The sequence below is a fragment of the Melospiza georgiana genome, chromosome 3, assembly GCF_028018845.1.
Source record: "Melospiza georgiana isolate bMelGeo1 chromosome 3, bMelGeo1.pri, whole genome shotgun sequence".
Taxonomy (NCBI): domain Eukaryota; kingdom Metazoa; phylum Chordata; class Aves; order Passeriformes; family Passerellidae; genus Melospiza; species Melospiza georgiana.
The window spans coordinates 56,893,275-56,912,973 of NC_080432.1; the positions used below are offsets into that span (position 1 = coordinate 56,893,275).

Below are 19,699 nucleotides of genomic sequence, written 5' to 3' on the forward strand. Positions count from 1 at the left end.
TTGCCAATACCATGATGGTAAGCAAGTCCTAAAATAAGGTCCTTGTCTATTTTCCCCCACCCCACTCTTCCTGACAGCAAACTCTTGCGCTGTTGTTTGAATGTCAAAGTATTCTTATCTCCAAGGTGAGGTCATCTGAGTTGACTGATACTTATGGATTTTTGGGTGAGTTTTTTTTTGATTGGGAAAAGTCATGCCAGGTGACCCTATAGTGAAGTGTGTTACAGGGTTTCTGTCAGCTCCTGTAAAAAGTGCATGCTTGAAGCTTCACTATCATTTACTGGGTGTTGTGGGTTAGATGTCAGAACTAGGAACTGGGCATTCATTTCCACATCAACCATAAGGTTTTGATGATACTAACCAAAACTCTGTCTTAAGCTCTATTGTCATAATCTAAAAGAAAGCTGAAGCTGCCTACAGCACTGAGAAATGCTGGTTTGATAGAAGTGATTCTTGGCTAGACACTGCTGTAGAAGAGCTAGTGACATGCAGGTTGAGGTCAATTCCACCACCCTGTGCCAGGAAGCATCCAGTGTTTCACCTCAGGGATCTCTTACTCTTTATCTCCAAGTGGGATAGAAATTTAGGAAGCACTTCAGTTCAACTTAAAATACATATTGCTAACAATTGTTTTGCAGCTTTAATCATGCCCTTGATTACCCATTTATATTGCCTGACAGTCTAGAACTAAGCAATCAATACGAAGGATTATTGCACATCACAGTCATGGAGCTGTCACTGGAAAGGATTTATGACTCTGAGTGCCACAAGTTGTTATCTTGTTGCAGATAAGCTGAGGCTCTTAATTCATGTTGATAATGTTTATGATTGCCTAGAAATTATTAAACACACTTTAAACATCTAGTTTCTGGAGAAATAGGAAACTTTTCTTATATGACTCCTCAACTACCACTTTCCACCAATAGTATGTTTAGAAAAGGAAGATCTAACACAAGTGCTTATGCATAAATGACTCTCAAATTTTGAACCAAGCTCATTACAGTTGCAACTAATCATGGTCCATAGAGTTGGAGTGGCAGAGGGAAGAGAAGTAAGAGAGGAAAGAAGACAATCATTTATAGAAGCTTTACTAGTTTGACAATTAGAGCAGAAGATGCAGACTATCCAGAACTAGAAGCTGCACAATTAATTACCAAGGCCTGCAAACTTCATCTCTTCCCAGGAGACAAGCAGAGCTGAAAGTTTCCAGTTGTTCTGTCAAGCACAGAGTGCCCTTGCTTCTTGTTTGGTCCTTTTCCATGTTCCTGGCTCACTGCTGGAGAGAACAGCCTCCAAACAAAGGCTGTGTCACCTGCCCACCACTCTGCAGCACTTGTCAGTCTCATTTTAAGTGATGGTACAGCTCAGCATCCCTACTTAATGTTGTTATGGTGACTGTGGGAACCTAACGCTGAGCGCTGCATCTGTCTGCTTCTCTACTGCTAATGATCCTGCTGTGTACAACTTCAAAAGGAACAGAACCAATGGGTTGTTTTTTAAAGCCTGGATGATCAAAGAGACCAGCGACTACAAAACTGCTCTTCTATTAAAAAATTTATGCTTGAGTTGAATCCCAGGTAGAGGAAGGGAGGGTAGGTAAATCTCTTGGTACACCTCTACAGCTAGATCCTTTGTTCATTTAGGGCCTGACCATGGTCCTGCAGAAGATGGCAAAAATTCCCCATGTGAGCTGCATCCAGGGGGGCCCACAACTGGTACAGCAGCTTGGAGAATGAGCTGATCAATGCCATGGTCTGGACCTAAGAGAGAGAGAGAGAGAGAGAGAGTGTGTGTGTGTGTGTGTGTGTGTGTGCAGACACACATACTTTTTTGGGAAGGCACTAACAGAGGGTAAGAACATGTATTTGCTGGCACACACCTGGACAGTTTCATATTACAGAATTGCACAGTCCTCAGGAGATATTTTTCTATCATCCCTTCAGCTCTTCGTGCCTTTTGCTTAACACTGGCAATTGAATCCATGTAGGTATGTAACTTAAAACCAAATAAAATCAACAGAAGCTTCAGAAAGGTATAGAAATGAAGTGTGGGTTTTAAAAAGATTTTAAACTCAAATAAAAATATAATTGATCAGTGAACAGCATAATGATTATCTTTCTATCCTCAGCCACAGCCATATGAGAGGTCTTACTTACTAACCTCCTTTATATCCCAGGAACTTTCTGTAAATCAGATTAGTTGGCCTCTCCCTGACCTTCCCACTATATATTTGCTTGTCTTGTTGGTCTTTGTCAAGAAATACCACAACACAGACAGCACAAGGGGCAAACCCCTCCAGTAAGATGGACCTTAGGTGATAAGCAGGTGCTCCACAGCCTTCATGCCTATTCTAGAATAAGGTAAGAAAAGGTATTCTGAACTTCAGAAGAAAATGGCATGCTGATAATTGTTATCACTGGGGGATAACTATGGGCCCTTTTTTATGATGCTCAGCTATTTAAATTCCATATTAATGAGTTCTTAAGGGTGTTCACAATTTTTTCATCCCAAAATTTCCTTTTTCTGCTTCTGAGTAGTGGAAGGAGGTTCTGTTTTGTTTTTTTTTTTCTTGGTGCTGTCAACTTTTCCCTTGGGATTTGGCTGCTTCTGTTTTGTTATTTTGGTGACTGCCCCACTCATGTGCCTGCCTGAGTTTAAGAAGCATTGGGACAACACTTTAAGGCACATGGTGGGATTCCTGAGGATGGCGCTGTGTTGGGCCAGGAGTGGAACTTTGATGATCCTTGTGGGTCCCTTGCAACTCCATATATTCCATGATTCCATGTGGTGAAATTGGAGTCATGGAAGCAGGCCAGCAGTGCTCCTCCTAACAACCCTCTGCATGGCAGGCTGCATGGAAATCTCTTTTTTGCTTCATTTTTATCTTTACAAAATGTCACCAAAGAACCTTCTGAAAGTTAGTGCTACAAACTGCATTTCTGAAAGGTATGACACAGACAACACTCTGCAGCTCTGAGCTGGCTCATAGGCCAGAGAGCTGATGAGCATTCATGAGTAAAGCATGACAATCAAGAATAATTAAATTTCATCAGATAAAATGATAACTCTGGAGGGGGGTGAAAAAAGTCTTCATACTTAACCAGAGAAAGGGCGTTCAGAAATAGGAAAACAAGTCATTACACAAGCCCCAAGATTTATTTCCTTTCAATCTTGTTTGACAACTAAAACTTAATAAAATGGAAAAAGCAAGGAGGCTGCAAATAAAGAGGTAGCTATTGCCTAATGCAATACAAAACATTAAATGGTATAATAGCAGCAACAGCAGCAACACTTCCCTCAAAATCTAATATTGAGTCTGTGTTTTTACTGGTGTGATTTTTGCCTGGCACATGAAATAGCTGCTGCCAGTGAGCAATGGAGATTGATGTCTCTGCTGTGGAGATGGACAAGACTGAATCCATGCTCTGACGTGTGTGTCCTGCTCCTTCCATAATGCTCATGGAGGCTGCAGCTAACACGCCTAAGCAAAGCACTTTATTGTTTTAGGATGGAAAAGTGCTGTTGCTAAACTGCATGTGTATCCATGCATGTATATCTCTTCAAAGTCATGAGCAGAGCAGCACATTACTGCTGAGTTTTTGTAAAATTTGGCTGTTAAAATTAGGCTTTAAAAATGGCTTCTGTATACTGCAGTATCTCTGTTTGTGTATGATATTGAAGAATATTACACCGGGTTGAGCAAAGAGCATCCCCAACTACTGGAGGAGGGAGGGAAGGGAGCATGACTTGGCTTTGCAAGGACCAGGTTGTTTTTCATGGGCTAATGCAGCCAAAGTGAATTAGAGGCATAGAACAGCCACCTCTGTAACTGCATTGTGTGGGTGGGCTTTTGTCTTGAATGGTATCATAGTAACTCACAATTCAGCAGGTGGGAGGAGAAGCCACAAAAAAAAGGCTCTTTTATTTATGACAACAAAAGGAATAAATGAAATTTTTCTCCCTAAGAGATGTCAAAAGCCAGGCTACAATATGTTGTGATGAGGATTTGTTTTGGTTTGGTAGAGAAATACATTTGAGGTTACAAGACAATAATTTTAGTAGCAGCTGAGGGTTAAACCCTTGTCACAAATGTGTATGAGTACTGAAGGATTGCAAAACACTATCTGTAGCTCAGTGTTCAGGAAGTAGCAGTGGTTGTGTTTTATTAGGACTACTTTATTTCTTTTTTAATGTTTATGAAAGTGCATCCAAGGCAATATAAAAATCCCATGTGAGATACAGAAGGTGCAAATTGCATCTTCATTGCACTGTAAAGCATAAAAAGTTGCTGGTTTTCAACTTTTTAATGTGTGAAATCTCAACTGCAGGAGAACAATAAAAGAAAACTTATTTATTCTATTTATTTTTCTTTTTAGCTATTTGATACACCTAACATTTTTATTTCTGTCAGGCAATAAAAAATCCAGTTACGGAGGTTTGCAATGTCCTTGTTTTCTCTATTTATTACAGATTTTAAATGTCAAGGCTAACATTTTTACTTCTTTCTAAAGCCAAATGCTCAATTTAAAAACAAAACAAAACAAAACAAAAACAAACCTCAAAGTGACCTGAAGAAGACCAGGGGGAGATACATTCTTACAGATCCTCTGTTTCACACAGCACTGTCATTTCCTGAAGTGCCATGGAGTTCTCTGTCCTAGGAATTGTAATTTATGTCTTTGGATTACTCTTTCAAGGGCAATATTTATATTGCAAGACAGATAAGGGGAGTGTCTCTTTTCTAATGAAGATAAGTAAGCATAATGTGATCTCTTCCTTACCTACGTGTGTGGTGTTAGTTTGCCTTCCTCGTATTTATCGTGTTGTTAATAGGGCTCAATTTTTCTTTTAATTCTCTCACATTCCCCATTTTTACTTTAATAGGAATTTTGCAAGGGCCAGAAAAGGAAAACCTTTATACAAGGAAAACCTTTAGCTCAAAACCAATAAAGGTAGCCTAGAAAAAGTAATATAAAAATGCATTTTAGAAGAAATATTACCAAGAGAGCAACAAAAGGTTCCATGAACTTTTAAGACACTCTTATGTGTTTCGCTTAAGCAAAAATAGAAGTTATTTGCAATAAAATTTTCTTGTAGTCACATTTCTTTTGAAAATACATTGAAGTGATTGATCACAAAAATCATGTTACCCTTCACAATGAGAGCCTACCTGTTAGTTCAGGGACTAGACATTGAAAGCAACTCTACTAAACTGGTGAAGTTTCACTGGTATGAAGCAGCTTAATTGAGCTTAGAGGATAACTTTGTCATAAATTTTAATGTCTTGAAACTAGTGTGCTACTGTTGAGAAATGCAGCTGCTTCTGCATTTATAGAAATAAAAATGTGTCTATATAGAAAAAAACTATTTCCACCTAGGTGACCAGATATAAAGAATGTTTTAACTACCTAGGACATTCACTTTACATATTTAAGTAAATAATCTAAGCACTGTTTTTAAAACAGAAGGTTGAGATCTGTTTTATAGGCTGTTGTGTATTAGGATTATAATGCAATTTACTTGACAATAAATCTTTCTATAGTTATTGTGCCACAGATGAATGATTTTAAACAACAATGATGTCATTAATCTTGATCTTTGTGATGTTTTGATAGGCATGATAATGTACACATGCTTTTCATCCACTTTGTCTATGTCTTTCTGAGCTGTATTTGCTTATACAGATTGTAAGGCAATAGTTAAAGTGGTGTAGTACATCTCTATCAATTCTTCTAAAATAAAATGTACCTTTAGACCATCAAGTGATGCTAGCATACTTCCAGCTACCAGAAAAGAGAAAAAAAACAACTAAAACACAAAAACCCTGCTAGAGGACATTGGCATATTTGGCTTTTTTTAAAACTAAGCTTTTGTACATAGTTTTCCAATCAGCATGCACAGCAAAATAAATCCTGATGCATTAAATTGCATATGGAGAAACCATACTATTTAACATATTGTTCTGTGCAGTTAGCAGCTCTAGCATGAATGGGCAGAAGGGAAGTCTGCACAGTTAGGACCACAGCTTTTGCAAGGTCATCTTCTCCTGACTCAACCTTTAAGAATATGATTTAAAAGCTTTTTGACTTTCTTCAGCAAATGGCCTTTGGCAGGATTAAGCTGTGCTGCTGCCAATCCAGCTCAATACCAAGCATGTTAATGAGGTGTCTTGGCCTTTTTATTAATTCTACAAGCAGGGTAGTCCATTCAGCAGTGACTGAGAAAGTTTAATCAAATAATCTCATTGTTCCAAATTTATCACCACAATAAAAGAATCTACTAAGGAAATACAAGATGAAAGAACTCATTTTTAATGCTATATCATTTTCCACTAAGAAGCAGTGCAGCCTTGAGGCTCACAGCAGTGCTAATGTCTGCCTCTCTGTGGGTATGCACTGTGTAGGGGTGCTGCAACCTGCAGGAACGATCTGCATAGCAAACTGTCTGCCCCTGGCTCTTACTGTTGCTCTCACTGAAAATTTATACTCTTAAGAGATTTACTTTTTCTAATGAAGTCTTTTGATTTCAAAGAACATCCGGGAAAAAAAGTGTAGTGAGACACAGTCTTTATTCATGACAGGATGAAATCTGTCCATTGTAGGAGACAAAAGGTGAAGAAAGGACACTTTTTTGTATATTGAGGGGAGAAGTGAGGTCTGAGTTGGTGCAACAGAATAGTTGCAGTAGCTTCCAAAATGAATTCCAAGTCTGGAAAAATAAGTATGGTTAACTTACAAATAGGACTTAAAATGCTTGCATAGAAGTAAGCAGCTTTGCCCCACGCTTTGGAAGCATTTGGCAAAAGTGTAATGCTTTTTTGATCCTCTGTGCTTCCAGATCAAAAATTCAGCTGTGGGTTATTTAATGTTTCAGACACATGTGCAGCTTCAAACAGCTACCATTAATTTTATACAGTAAAAATTGCCTGTCAAATCAGTTTCCAAGTGTTTCTTTCTCTTCAGAAATCTCTCCTGCTGAGAAATCTGTGCAGTCCAAGGCTAGTGACACATTTTTTTGCATTAAAAAAATCGAACTTTAAAAACACCTTCAAAACTAGAAAACAGCCCATAAGTTTATCTGAAGGGTGAGAATTATTAGGTTTTTCTTGGGGCTAGCACAACTTCCAGATAAGCAACTTTAAACATAACACGAATATTGTGCTCTAGTTTGCTAAAGCAACTTCCTTCCCTGAGCACAAATCCAATAAAAATTTTCTTTCATGTTCTTTCTGGAGTCCTTAATTCTCTGTCCTATATCTTTCCCCCTCATTCCTTGGTTGTTTGGCTCGCCTCTCAGCAAACTTGTGGGACAAGGGGGAACTAAGAGCCATGCACAGCTAAATACAGAAAACTTGCAGTACCAGTATCCAGCCTTTCCTTCACCTGGGTTTTGTAGCCTGCTATTTCAAATAACATGAAATGGCAGAACATGAAGGGATATCAAGGCTACATAGCATACCAATGGACTTTGACAATTCTGGCATTTCTTAAGATATGGGATATTGAAGAGGTCTGTTCTGCATTCTCTCATTAACACTTCCTTTTGGGGCTCTTGCTGGAGGAAGGAAATGTTACTATTTTTCTGCTCTTTTCATTTCAGTTTTTGATTGGAACTTGGAAGAGAGGCACTGGCAGGGCTCGTACGCCACTAAGACATGACGAGTTGTCCTAATTTTTTTTTATGCACTTCTCATCTAACAATGGATATCAACACAAAAAATAGGTCTATTTTCCATTCCAAATATAAAGGACTTCTATTTTCCACTGTGTCTGTCAAAGAAAGAAAGTGAACAGTTTATATTCAACCACTTCAAAGTAGCAGATTAAAATCAGCTTTCTTTCTCTAAAGCAGCATACCTCCCAGGAACTGGGACACTAACTGTGTATGGCCCTTCCTAACTATAACGGGCAGCTACATTGTCATTTCCAGAGCTTTCCAGTTGCTTTCAGCAAGGTGTCATGACAAACATTCTGATGCTTATTTGGTTTTTCCATGCATTGCAGGGGATTCAGAGCAATGTGAGAGCTCATGTGAAAAATTTGCTCTCACTTGTCTTAAATTCATCTGACTGCTCTCTCAAGCACAGTGTTGGTTTCTCTACTTGAGAGAGCAAGGGTGACTCTGTCAGAGGTGGTCAGGCTGACTTTTGCTTCTCATTCAGTCTTCATGTGGCCATTCTCCGACTGCTGTATCAGTTTTTCTTGGTTCTCTGGGTTTATTTCAACCACTTCAAGATGGTATTAAATATTTTTAGAACATTAATGCAAGCAAATATCTAGGATGCACTAGACAGTTTCTGCTTTTTTTATTGTTGTTGTTGCTGATTCAAAATATATTGTATGTGAAATGCATTATGCTCCAAGTTGCACTCCTGTCCAATCTGAACATGCTACAATTAGTCCCATGGATAGAGCTGGAGTCATTTGGGTTATGCAGCAACATTATATTCATGTGGATGTCAAATTTGACCCCAGCTGGAGAAAATTAATAGCTTTGCCATATAGCATTTCCATATATTATATAGGACTTTTATCATGTATATTGTATTTCTGTCCAACACCCAAATACCCTGGGACGGGAAAAAGTTATTAATAGCTTGGGCTTATACCTTCAGTGCTAAATATAAAAATACTAAGAAGCAGGACTAAGCATCAAATGCAGAATAATTGGTGAGAAGGGCACTTAAGTCTTTCCTTGCTTAAGGAGGGAGCTAATTTGCCTTCTAAAGACTCAGGTTCTAAGGCTGACTTTTATGAACTGGGAAAGAAGGACCACATCAACTTCATGCTGGTGTTTATACAGTAGTGATTGTTTTGTTGCCTGATGAAACATGGTTGCTATCTTAGTCTAGAATGTCAGAGAATCTTTTAAATGTAAAATTCTTATCTTGGGGTCGGGGTTGGGAGAAATAAAAAAAATGCACTTTCCTTTCTCATGAAAAGAGTAGTATTTTGATAAATGTAAACTTCCATCCCAGAGAATCTTCTGGCAAGCTAGTATTGATGGGAGGTGAAAATAAATACAGTTTAAGTTATATTTTCCTTTGATATGCCATCACACTGTAGACAACAATGCTAATATATCTTAATGGCTGTGCCTTTTAAGAGCTGGATATCAGTCAAGCATATAATTTCATGTTGTCTGGAAAAACATAAAAAGGAGTATCTAAAAGGACAGAATAAGGCACCACACTCTAGAATAATTAGATATTGTTCCCTTGCTATAGAGTTCTTCCTTTTAGAAAAATACAGTTTCCTAACCCTTCTGTGTTTGAATGATTGCAGGTGTTTTACTAAAGTAATAAACTCTCACTAGTAAGAGGTTCAGAAAGCTCTTCTTAGTGGCTCCAGCTTGGTGTTGCATACCATTTTGCCCACTATTCCTAGAGTAGATAAATTCTGCTTAGCTAATTTTTTTCCTTACACTTTGTGGATTTGCTAGAATACCACAAGATTTTCTTCTCCTTTTATTAAAAATCTTGAACAGCTCCATAAATCTACAAATTCCAAGTCATGTGGAATCCAATACTTTATGCTTTATTGTCCAATGCCATACAGCTACAGTTTTAGCTACAATGCTTGAACATAATTAAAATAATATACGTAAGAATTTTTACTTGCATGTCTCCAACAGCTGCTATTTTTAAAAAAGAAACATCCCTTACAGCAAGGTTTGGTAAGATCCTAAGAGGTAACTGTTTGTAGATATTGCTGTTGCATCTTATAAAATTTTGAAATGTCATCTTTATTAAATGTTTCAGTGAACTTTAAGATGTTCACTCCCATGCATTTTTTTCCTCTCTTGCAAGAGGCATGCTCACTTCAAGTTTGCCAGTGCTGCCACCCAAGCTGTTCAAAGTCACTTGTGTGTGTGAGAGGAGAAACACCCATCCGTCATTTCATTTGCACCTTGGAATGACAGCAGCTGGGGAGCAATAAAACAGCTGAAAAAATTTTACTGGATAGAAGAACAAGATGGTTCTGGCATATCAAAGTGGATATGTGTGTAATAGGGTCTCTGACTTCCACAGCTACAGTCTGGTGCTATGGAAGATGAGCAGCTAAACACATCAGTGATGAAGGCACAATTTCTAGCCGGGCTGAAGCAGCCTGTGCTAGTTTGCAGCAGCCTATGCCAAGAGGCAGGTGAGTGCTCAGCAGGTGTCAGTCACTATTGGCTGGTAAACAATGTTTGGCTTCCTTCATTATGGGAGCCTTCACTGGCTCTGAGACTATGTTTTATTTCTGGACCTATAATCATGAAGGAATTTTACACTAGATGCATGCAGTATTACGGGAAATTCTCAGAATAAATCCTATCCTTGTCCACCACGTAAAGCAAGAGAGAGCATGGACTGTGCATACCAAACGATGCTGGTCCAGTGATGGCCTTGGGAACCCTGACTGAAATGATTAATCCTATTTGTGCCTTTCATAGCCATTCCTGCCCCAAATGCCCTAAAGAGACTTAAATCATGACAGTGATCGGTATCCTTAGATTTAGTGAGCATGGTGCTTTTATCCCCTCATCTTAACCAAAATCATCCTTCTGCATTGATTTGTGCACCCTGCAAGGGTTTCTGTCATTACTCGCGGGCAGCATCAAGCACGTGCACAATTACCCTCTGTTTGCACTGTTGGACCACTGCTGTTCATCTGTAGTGGATTTTGGAACCTTAACAGCAAACATTTTCCCCCTTCACAGGCTCAAAATAAGGGTTGTAGAAGAAATAAAATAAAGTTAGTGCTTTGTTCAATGCATGTGTATTTAGGATGATAATTAGTTTGATTTTCATTTGCTGGCTATGTTTTATACTTTCCCTTTCTGACAATGGCACAGTGATGCTGTAATGTTCCCTTCAGTGACAGTGAAAGGTTGCATTTCACTGATCCAGCTCACTTCCACATTTGATATCTTGGTGGTTTAATGTTCCAAGTAAACTGAGCTAGTGAAGTGGTGAAAGGTAACAACCTTTTCTCCTTGGACTTGATTTTTACCCCCTTCCAAATATATATGGATACGTATATACAAAACACTCTTTGACTTCAACTGTCTATACTTCTAGGCGACCAAGTTTTGCCCAAGAATCTATTATCCGATTTTAATCTTGATTTGTCTGTGAATTAATTCTTTGTATAAGGTAATATCAATGCCCACACGTTCATTTAAGCTTAACTGCACGTTTGCCACTTAAACTTGGTGATGGATTTAAAAAAATAATAAAAGTAAAGGTGAGTTGGTAGAAGGCTGCGTGATCCCGGAGCTGGTTCGGCGGCCTTAGGGGGTATCCAGGTGGGTCAGACGGGCTCCACGAACACTTCAGAGCCGGCCCTGCTGGGCTGACCGCCCCCCCCCCCGCACCGTTCCGAACTTGTTGCCATCGAACAGAGCTGAGAACGGCTTGGCTGCCCGACCAGGCGGGCACACCCAGGGAGGTGAGGCGGCCCCGGCAGGGTGTGAGGCGGCCCCGGCAGGGTGTGAGGCGGCCCCGCCCCGCCCCGCCCGAGGGCCGCTTGTGGCGGCAGCGGCGGGCCCGGGGGCTCCCCCTGCCGGCGGCCGGCGGGAGCGCGCGGGGTGGGGGGCGCGGAGCGCGCCCTGCCCTGCCCGGCCCCCGCCGCCGGCGCTCGGCGCTCCGCAGGCGGCAGCGGCTCGCAGGCGGCAGCGCTGGCCCGCCCGTCTCCGTCCCTCCATCCCTGCCCGCCTCTCTCCCTGCCTGCCTCTCCCGCCGGGGCCAGCGCCAGCCCGGGGACCCTCTGCCACGGGGGCGCCGCCTTCCCCCGCTCGCTCCTTTCCTTCCTTTCCGCCTGTTACCCGGCCGGTGAGAGCCGCCGGCTCGCCCCGCCGGGAAGCCTGGGCGCCCCCCAGCCATCGCTGCTGCTCCCCATGGGGATCCGGGAGTTCCCCAACGGCTCCGCGCGGGGCAAAGCGGCCACGCTGTGAGTACCCGCGGGGCCGGACGGGCGGGCCGGGGGGACGGGGACACCCCACACCTCACCTCACCTTACCTTATCTCAGCCCGGCCGGCGGCGCCGCCCGCTCCCGGGGGTCGCTCCGGTGGAGGAGGGCGGCGAGGAAAGTTGCGGGTGCCGCGGGCCCGGGCCGGCTCCCCTGCCGGCGGGGGTCCCGCCGCCCGCCGCCAACTTCGCCCGGGGCCGGCGGAGGGCGGCGGCGCTGGCGGCGCGGCCCCGGGCTGACGCCCCTCTCCCGACCCGCAGCGGCATGCGGCGCTCCCCCGATGTCAGCCCCCGGCGGCTGTCCGACATCAGCCCGCAGCTGCGGCAGCTCAAGTACCTGGTGGTGGACGAGGCCATTAAGGAGGACTTGAAGTGGTCCCGCTCCGTGGAGGACCTCACCAGCGCGTCCGTGGGGCTCACCTCCATCGAGGAGCGCATCCTCCGCATCACCGGCTACTACGGCTACCAGCCCTGGGCCGCCAGCTACAAACGTGAGTCTCCGGCACGGACGGGCGTGGGGGGCTTGCCAGGAGCGGGGCGCAGCCCGGAGCCGGCAGAGGGATGGGGGTTCGAGGGGCCGAGCGCTTTAGCGCTGGAACAAACCTCGCTCCGTGGAAGGAAGCGCTCTCACTCCTGGCGCTTCGATGATGCCCGTGTTGTCTTAGTCCTTGGCAGTGCCTGGTTCACGAGAGCGTGGTGCTACGAATGATGACAGCTAAATTCTGCTAAGAAAATAGGTCAAATATTTGTCTTCACGTTGCAGGCACACTTAGCGACAGTGATTACCGTGGGTTGACAGCTGTGTAAAAGCCCCTGCACGCTCATGCACATACCATTTCCACAAGTAACGCGTTATCAGTGTGTGTTTCTGTTGTTTTATGAGAAAATTTCTGTCAAATTTTCGCAGCACTTGAGCTGAATGATGTGTCTTTTTCTATGTCGAGTGGAGCTGTTTCTTCCATACGCATACACTTGAGAAAGAAACTTCAAATGGTAACGATATGAAGAGAGGTGTAGCTGTATTCCATCACATACATGATTTACAAAGGAAGCATTACCTCGAGTCGTTGTAATATATCAACTAGTACTTTTTGTGTATTTTTTGTCCATCTTTCATCATGTTTATGTCAGTTGTATGCATTAAAAAGTTACAGAATAGTATACCAATTAATTGAAGTCATAACATTATTTTGGTTATCTTAAGGTCGTTTGAAATATCACAGGGGTTTTTGTTGATAAAAGGATTCTTCTGTAACCAAAATCATTGCTTTGCTGGAAACACTGGCTCTGATAAAGTGGTTGTTTTCATACTGTACTTACATATTAAGTGCAAATGTTCTGAAATATTTTCTACTAGATTATCTGTTTGGCAGTGTGCTTAATAATGAAATAGAATGATACAAGAATGCATGGCACACAGTACTAGTTTAGTTTTTCTCTGAGGGAGAGCTGGTCTTGATTGCCTGAAAATAGGACTTTACTAATAAATATTCTCATACTCTTCTGTGAGAGCCTTTTTTTATTTTTTCCTTTGATTGCAATTATGATAGAAATATCAGATATTTGCTACTTTACTCACTAGGAATGTGGTGTTTCTATAAGAGCAATTCCAGTGCCTGGATTGGGGCTGTTCTTGAGAGTAAAGCTTATTCAGGCCAGTTTTAAGGATCAGATCATATGTGGATGCCAGACTGAGTTGGATGTTAATGGTTCTATCTGACAGAGTGACTAATAGTCTAGCTGAAGTCACACTGAGCTGCTGTGGCTGAACCTTCTGAAAGAATAAAGGTCATGCTGGCTCCTCAATTATAACCTATTTGTTGAAATTTATAACTCTGTCTGAAAAAGTTAATAGCAAGCCTAAGCCTGCTATTCTAGTTACATTTTCTCTCCTAATTCGATCTGAATAGCAAAATTACATACTTGAGTTATAATGGTGGGCAATAAATATACTAAGTGTCTGAGTTTCATAAATGAGTGTCTAAAAATAATAGGTTATGTGAATGTGTTGCCAATTTAAAATCTGAGTTACTAGGAACATGGAAGGACACGGAGAAGGAAAGATACATCTCTACAGCGTGGTTTAAGGAGAGCCATGTCGATCTGCATCAGCTCAATAGCTGACTGAATAGGGTATATCATCTAAAGTGGGAAGACAACTTTGTCACAGCTGCTTTGAAACATCTTTGAATGCTCCTTCAAGTTGGGCTGATGTCTAGTTTTGGGATATGGACTTTTTTTGAGACTTTGCAGTTAGAAAATTTATTTGGCTGAAGTACTGCGAACAAATGATTTTCATTAAGTTTAAATTGCAACCTGGGTACTCTTTGTCATCTTATTTTGCATCCTTGTAGACAATTGGATGCACTACTATGATTATAATTATGGACTGCATTAATAATGGACCTGCTTTGCAGAAAATAAGTCCATATTATGGTATGATCTAGATTTATTTAGTCTATCTCTCTTGGTGACATTCTTTTTATTATAACTAAATTGCCTATAGGGTCAGATCTACCTCTTTTGCACTGCAGTGCATTCCTTTTGTGCTTCATTTAGACCGTTTATATATACATAGCTGTATGGATGGATGTGTAAAACTGAGAGGTTCAGAAAGCTTTTGCTTATTTCGTTGTTTTTGTTTTAGCAAAACTCCATTAGGGAAACTACCACTGATAAACTGAGGTAGTGTTACCATGACCCCAAAACTTGCTTGGAGAGCAATTTGAAACATACTGGGATGCCTCGAGGTTATGCAGCAACTCCAGTATTTAATATTCTTATAAATTCATTGGAAAAAGAGGAGGAAGAAGTGAAAATGTGCGTAAGACACAAACTGGATTGGACACAATGAGAAAGGACTTGTAACATTACCCTAGGGAGACCTGTCCTAGCCAGGTAACTCACTGAAATGTCAATAAATGTCATTCAGTTATCACAAACAGAAACCTCACATTTCCTGAAAATGCTAAAATTACCTGCCAACTTGCACATTACATTGGCTGATTTTGGGACTGTACACAGCTCAGGGAAGACCTCTGCTGTTGGACTGCACTTGCAAACTAGATTTTAGGAGCTGGAACAATGTAATGTAGTTCCTGTGTGTTAGGATGCCTTCAGCAAATTTAGGGTAATTATAGTTATCTGCTCTCAAAAAAATATTACTGGAGACTCTGTGATGAGCAAGGAGAAAGAGTACAGGCAATCTGTAAAGATCATCAAGAGTTTTTGCTGTTTACCTTAAAGAGGTTGAAACAAAGTGTTGGAAAGTACTGGCACATGCTGCTTAGGCAGGTAGAGAGGTTTTCTTCTGGTCATAAGAGAAAAAAGACAGGAAAAGAAGCTGAAATGACATCAATTAAAGACTGATAGAAAAGAAATCATATTGAAGAAAACATGTAATTTATTCTTGAGACGAAGATTTCAAGGAATTATAATAGCAGTGATAAGATCTAGAATTGTGATAAAATGGGAAACATGCTGGAGATTAATATTAAACTTCTTTATCCAGAATTTGAATTAGCCCCTCCTTAGGCTGTGAGGAGACTTTTTTTGAGGGTTTCTTGTGCTTCTCTCCATAGCATCTGCCAACCTTCAGAAAGATGAATGTTCTAATCTGGTAGTTCTTATTTTTCTGAATTCTTTGATTTCCAGGGTAACTAATTATGTGGTTAACTGTTCTCCAGTCTTAATCAAATATTCATATGTGTCCCATGGGGAATATTTTGCAGAATGTGATTTGATTTTTCAAATATAAAGGCAGAGGGGAAGAAACAGATAAGATGCAATCAGATTGCAGAATCATACCCTTATGCAGCTTCAGATGTAACAGAGCTCAATATTTGTGAAATTCTCATTATCAGTAAGAGGTAAGTTGTCTTTCATTTTTTTTCTTTTAGTTAGAACATAGGGATCAAAGGCTTTAATAAAAATGCCCCCAAAACAATGCCATGAGATTTGCAGATCCCACTGACAGTCTTCTTGTTGTAGGGAGATGAAGCTGTTAGAGCTGTGTTAGCACTGCCATTCTCATCCATGAAGGTTATGTGAATTCTCATGATTACTGCCTCTGGAAGCCTAGGACTTCAGTTGAAGTTTGGAGGTGAACAGCTATGTTTTAAGTTTCCATTTCACAGCATTGTCAGTTGGAATTAGTTTTCTAAATATTTTTCAATAGTTCTCTAGGAGCTTTTCTGTACTTGAGAAATACAGGTGTCACAAAACTCTTGGACTGCCCTTCTGGTCAGTATGGAAGACTCATCTATTTTAATGATTGTAGCAATTGGCAGTGTGCTTGTTTCCACAGGAAATGTTCACAACTATCACCTTTGCCAAACATTCATTTTTCTCTAACTAGGTCTATTTTCTGGTGATTCAATATCACAGTGTGTCATTATGTGATTAGTATTTTAAATACATTCACGTGGGCTTGAGCCAGCTATCCCTATTTTGCAGTCTTCTTCCTACAGATCACCTGCTTCCACTCCTTGTTTAAGATTAGGGTCTTGCTTTTAAAGCAGGGACTTTCATGTATCCTTAGCCTGTGTTCATAAATACAGACTTATTATGGACAAATCAGGATTGCGTGGGCCTTGGCCTTCCTCATTTATTCACTTACATTTTTTGTGTGCTTACAGACATTTCCATACCTGCAGAAAGAAGAGAATGGTATGTAGTTTTAACTCCTCTTAGTTGTGTTTATTAGGAATTGACCATTGTCTGTGGATCATGGCTTGTTAAAGTACATTTCTCTGAGACTTCTGCCTTGTGAATAATTCCAGGTTGTCCCAGAGATAACTTTTAAGAGATATGATGTTCAGGTGAAAGGAAAAATTGTGTCCACTAAATGAAGTTCTCTGGCTTTGTTTTTCCCTGCTACTTTAAATATCAATTTTCATATTTTTCATGTTTGGTCATAGTTATTTCAGCAGCAACAAAATAAACCATATAATTTTAATGCACAGCATTTCAATATAGTACTCATCCAGTGTAGCACATTAGGTTTTGACCTGAATGTGGAATTAAAATGCTGTCACCAATATCAGTAACATACTAGAACACATTGGCTGAATAGCCTGAAGATTGCTCAGAAAGCATAATTGTCTGAGTATGCCAATGACTGAATTATACCATAGAATGATTTGGGTAAGAAGGGACCTTAAAAGTCATCTAGTTTCAACCACCCCTGCCATAGGCAGGGATACATTCACTGGACCAGCTGGCTCAAATCCTAATCCAGGTTTGCCTTGGAAACTTCCAGAAATGGGGTACTCCTAACTCCTCTGGGCAGACTGTTCCCAGTTATAGATTTTTACAGCCTTTCAAGGTAAGAGTTTGGTGTTGGTTTTAGCTAATTAAATGTATGAGCACTTGTAAATAGTAGAGTATCAGTAATACAGCTAAAGACCAGTGTTTCCAGCTGATCCCCAGCGTTCCTCCTTGTGATTTTCTTTTCATGCTCCATTGAATGCTGAAATTTCACAGTTGCTAAAAGCAAATCCAGTGAGGATATGAATCAAGAGGAATTTGTGCAAATACCATTTTCATGTATTTGCATCTGAGGGAGAATTTAACTTACTTTTTGAGGTGATATACTCCAGAAGTTCAAAGACATAAGATGAAGATTATAATTTTCTCTGGGGAAAGCCATTTTTAGGCCAACTGTAAGCAATTAATTTAAACTGCTTGCTTGCTTTCCAGTGTATAAATACTGAATGTAATAAGCTTATAACTAATGCAAGACTTGGTGGTATCATTCATGTTGTTGTTTCTGAGGTCAAATGATTATGAGAGAATCTTCCTTTTCAGGTGAAAACCTGGAGTAACCTCTAGGTGCTGGAAACCTCTTGCTTGTTGCCTCTATCCAAGTTTCTCTTGACAGGTTCAATCTGTAGGTCAGCAGCCCTTCTACAACACCCAGTCTGTAGGTCAGCACTGAAGATTAGAAGATGAATAAAATATGTGCTTTATATATTTTTTTTCAATATAGGTTTATGGTGTCTGAGGCCTAATTTACTTTTTAATCAATGCTCTTCAACTCTTCATTGTCAGTACTAACATCAGTAATTTTTTTTGTTACCAACAAAACCAAAGAAAACACGGGAGCACCTACAGGTGAAAGAAAGCAATGGTGCTGAATTGCATTGCAGATTTAAAGGCACTGTAGCATTGCTGTTTCTAATGTCAGTGGCAGTTCTCTGCTGCAAGCTAAACCTCCATGGTGATACATGAACCAGGGATATTTCTGACTTGTGTCCACATGACAGCTCATACAAAAACTTTTTAGGCAATTCCCTCATTATGTAGCAGTCAGTGTGACTGCTGTCCCCAGAAATAGTCTCTTTAAGTGTTTCAGAGACCTAATCACAAGTCTGTTTGTATCCCAAATACTACAGGATCTATTTCTCTTTTGAAAGACAACTTGCTGGGTCTCCTGGGTTTTGGCTCTCTGGGTGTTCTTGCAACTGAGAATGAGTACAATCTGGCTACCTGAGGCAGGCCAGAGCAGTACAGGTGCTGAATACTGAGCAGCTGCAAAGATACCAGGTGAATATTTTTTTAAAAAGCCTTTCAAAATCTTCTTTTTCAGGACAATTCCCATAAAGAAGAAACATGGGGGATTCTTAGGCTTTTGAAAATTGGTAAAACTTTTTTGGCTAGTAATTAATAGAAAACTGGTTCCTGTTACAGTATAGAGCTTAATTAATCGCAAAGTTTAAGTCTTAAATTTCTTGCTGGTAATTTTCAAGCAAATTCTCATTTAAACTGATTTGCTAAACATTTTTGATTGTTTAATAAATATTTAGTAAATGATAAATGTTTAGTGAATATTTAGTAACTTTTTTACTTAACAGTTTTCATTGTGTAGTGTTAAGTAACCACCACTTTTAACTAGACAAATGAATAAACATTTTGTGTTTTGTATCTCGTTTTCATAGTGAAAAAACTAAAAAATTACCGCCTGAAAAATGGGCCATCTTTTTTTTTGTTTGCTGTTTAAACAAATTAATTCATTGCTTTCAGCTTTTTTTCAGTGCAGCTTTAATTACATGTCATCTTCAGCCATTTATGCAAAACAGTTCATGGGACAGCAATTAAGAGTCTGTTGATTTCCAGCATTCATTTTAAACCCTTGATGAATGTTATCATTGAATGCTGCTGTGTTAGAAAATACCACTGAAGTCTCCGCCATGAAAACCTAGCTGTACATCTTTGCAGTGTCAGGGCCCATGTTAACAGTTTTGAAGAGTGTTACCTGGCATTTGAGAATCCTTCCACTGGAAAACTGCATTTATTTCTTTTATTTTTTTAATAGAGGTGTGAACATGTTCACTAATCAATAATAATGGATTGTTGCTAAAAACACATACTACTCTGAATTGATATGGAATAATGAGGAAGCAAGTTAATTTTGAAAAACTAATTTGGAAACCATCAAGAATTATGAATGAATGCTTATTTTTGGAACTATTTTTATTGCAGACCCTTCTGGTTAAATTTCTGTAATAGTTCTGGAGTGCACTGTATGATGGATCTTTGCAACTTTAAATAATTATTTTTTTAATAGAGACAATTAATTGCACAAGATAATAGTATTGAAATCAGACTACAAAGCCTTTGTTGTTGATATCCTACTGTGATATCAGATACTGTTGTGTTACTGAAACACAAAGCCACAAAAGGACAACGACCAGCAATGCTCATTAGCTTAATAACTAATTTTACTAGATTCTAGCTCATGTCAG

The 19,699-nt window shown here is 40.2% G+C and overlaps 1 protein-coding gene across 1 annotated transcript in view; it reads left to right on the forward strand.

The window, feature by feature from the left end:
- Nucleotides 1-11,668: 11,668 nt before the first annotated feature.
- SLC35F3 (solute carrier family 35 member F3) overlaps nt 11,669-19,699 on the forward strand; it is a 162,095-nt gene continuing 154,064 nt past the window's right edge. Inside the window, exons 1-2 of the mRNA XM_058020647.1 lie at nt 11,669-11,936; nt 12,216-12,445. Coding sequence (XP_057876630.1) covers nt 11,884-11,936; nt 12,216-12,445 — 283 coding nt within the window. The 5' untranslated portion in view covers nt 11,669-11,883. The remainder of the gene's footprint in view (nt 11,937-12,215; nt 12,446-19,699) is intronic.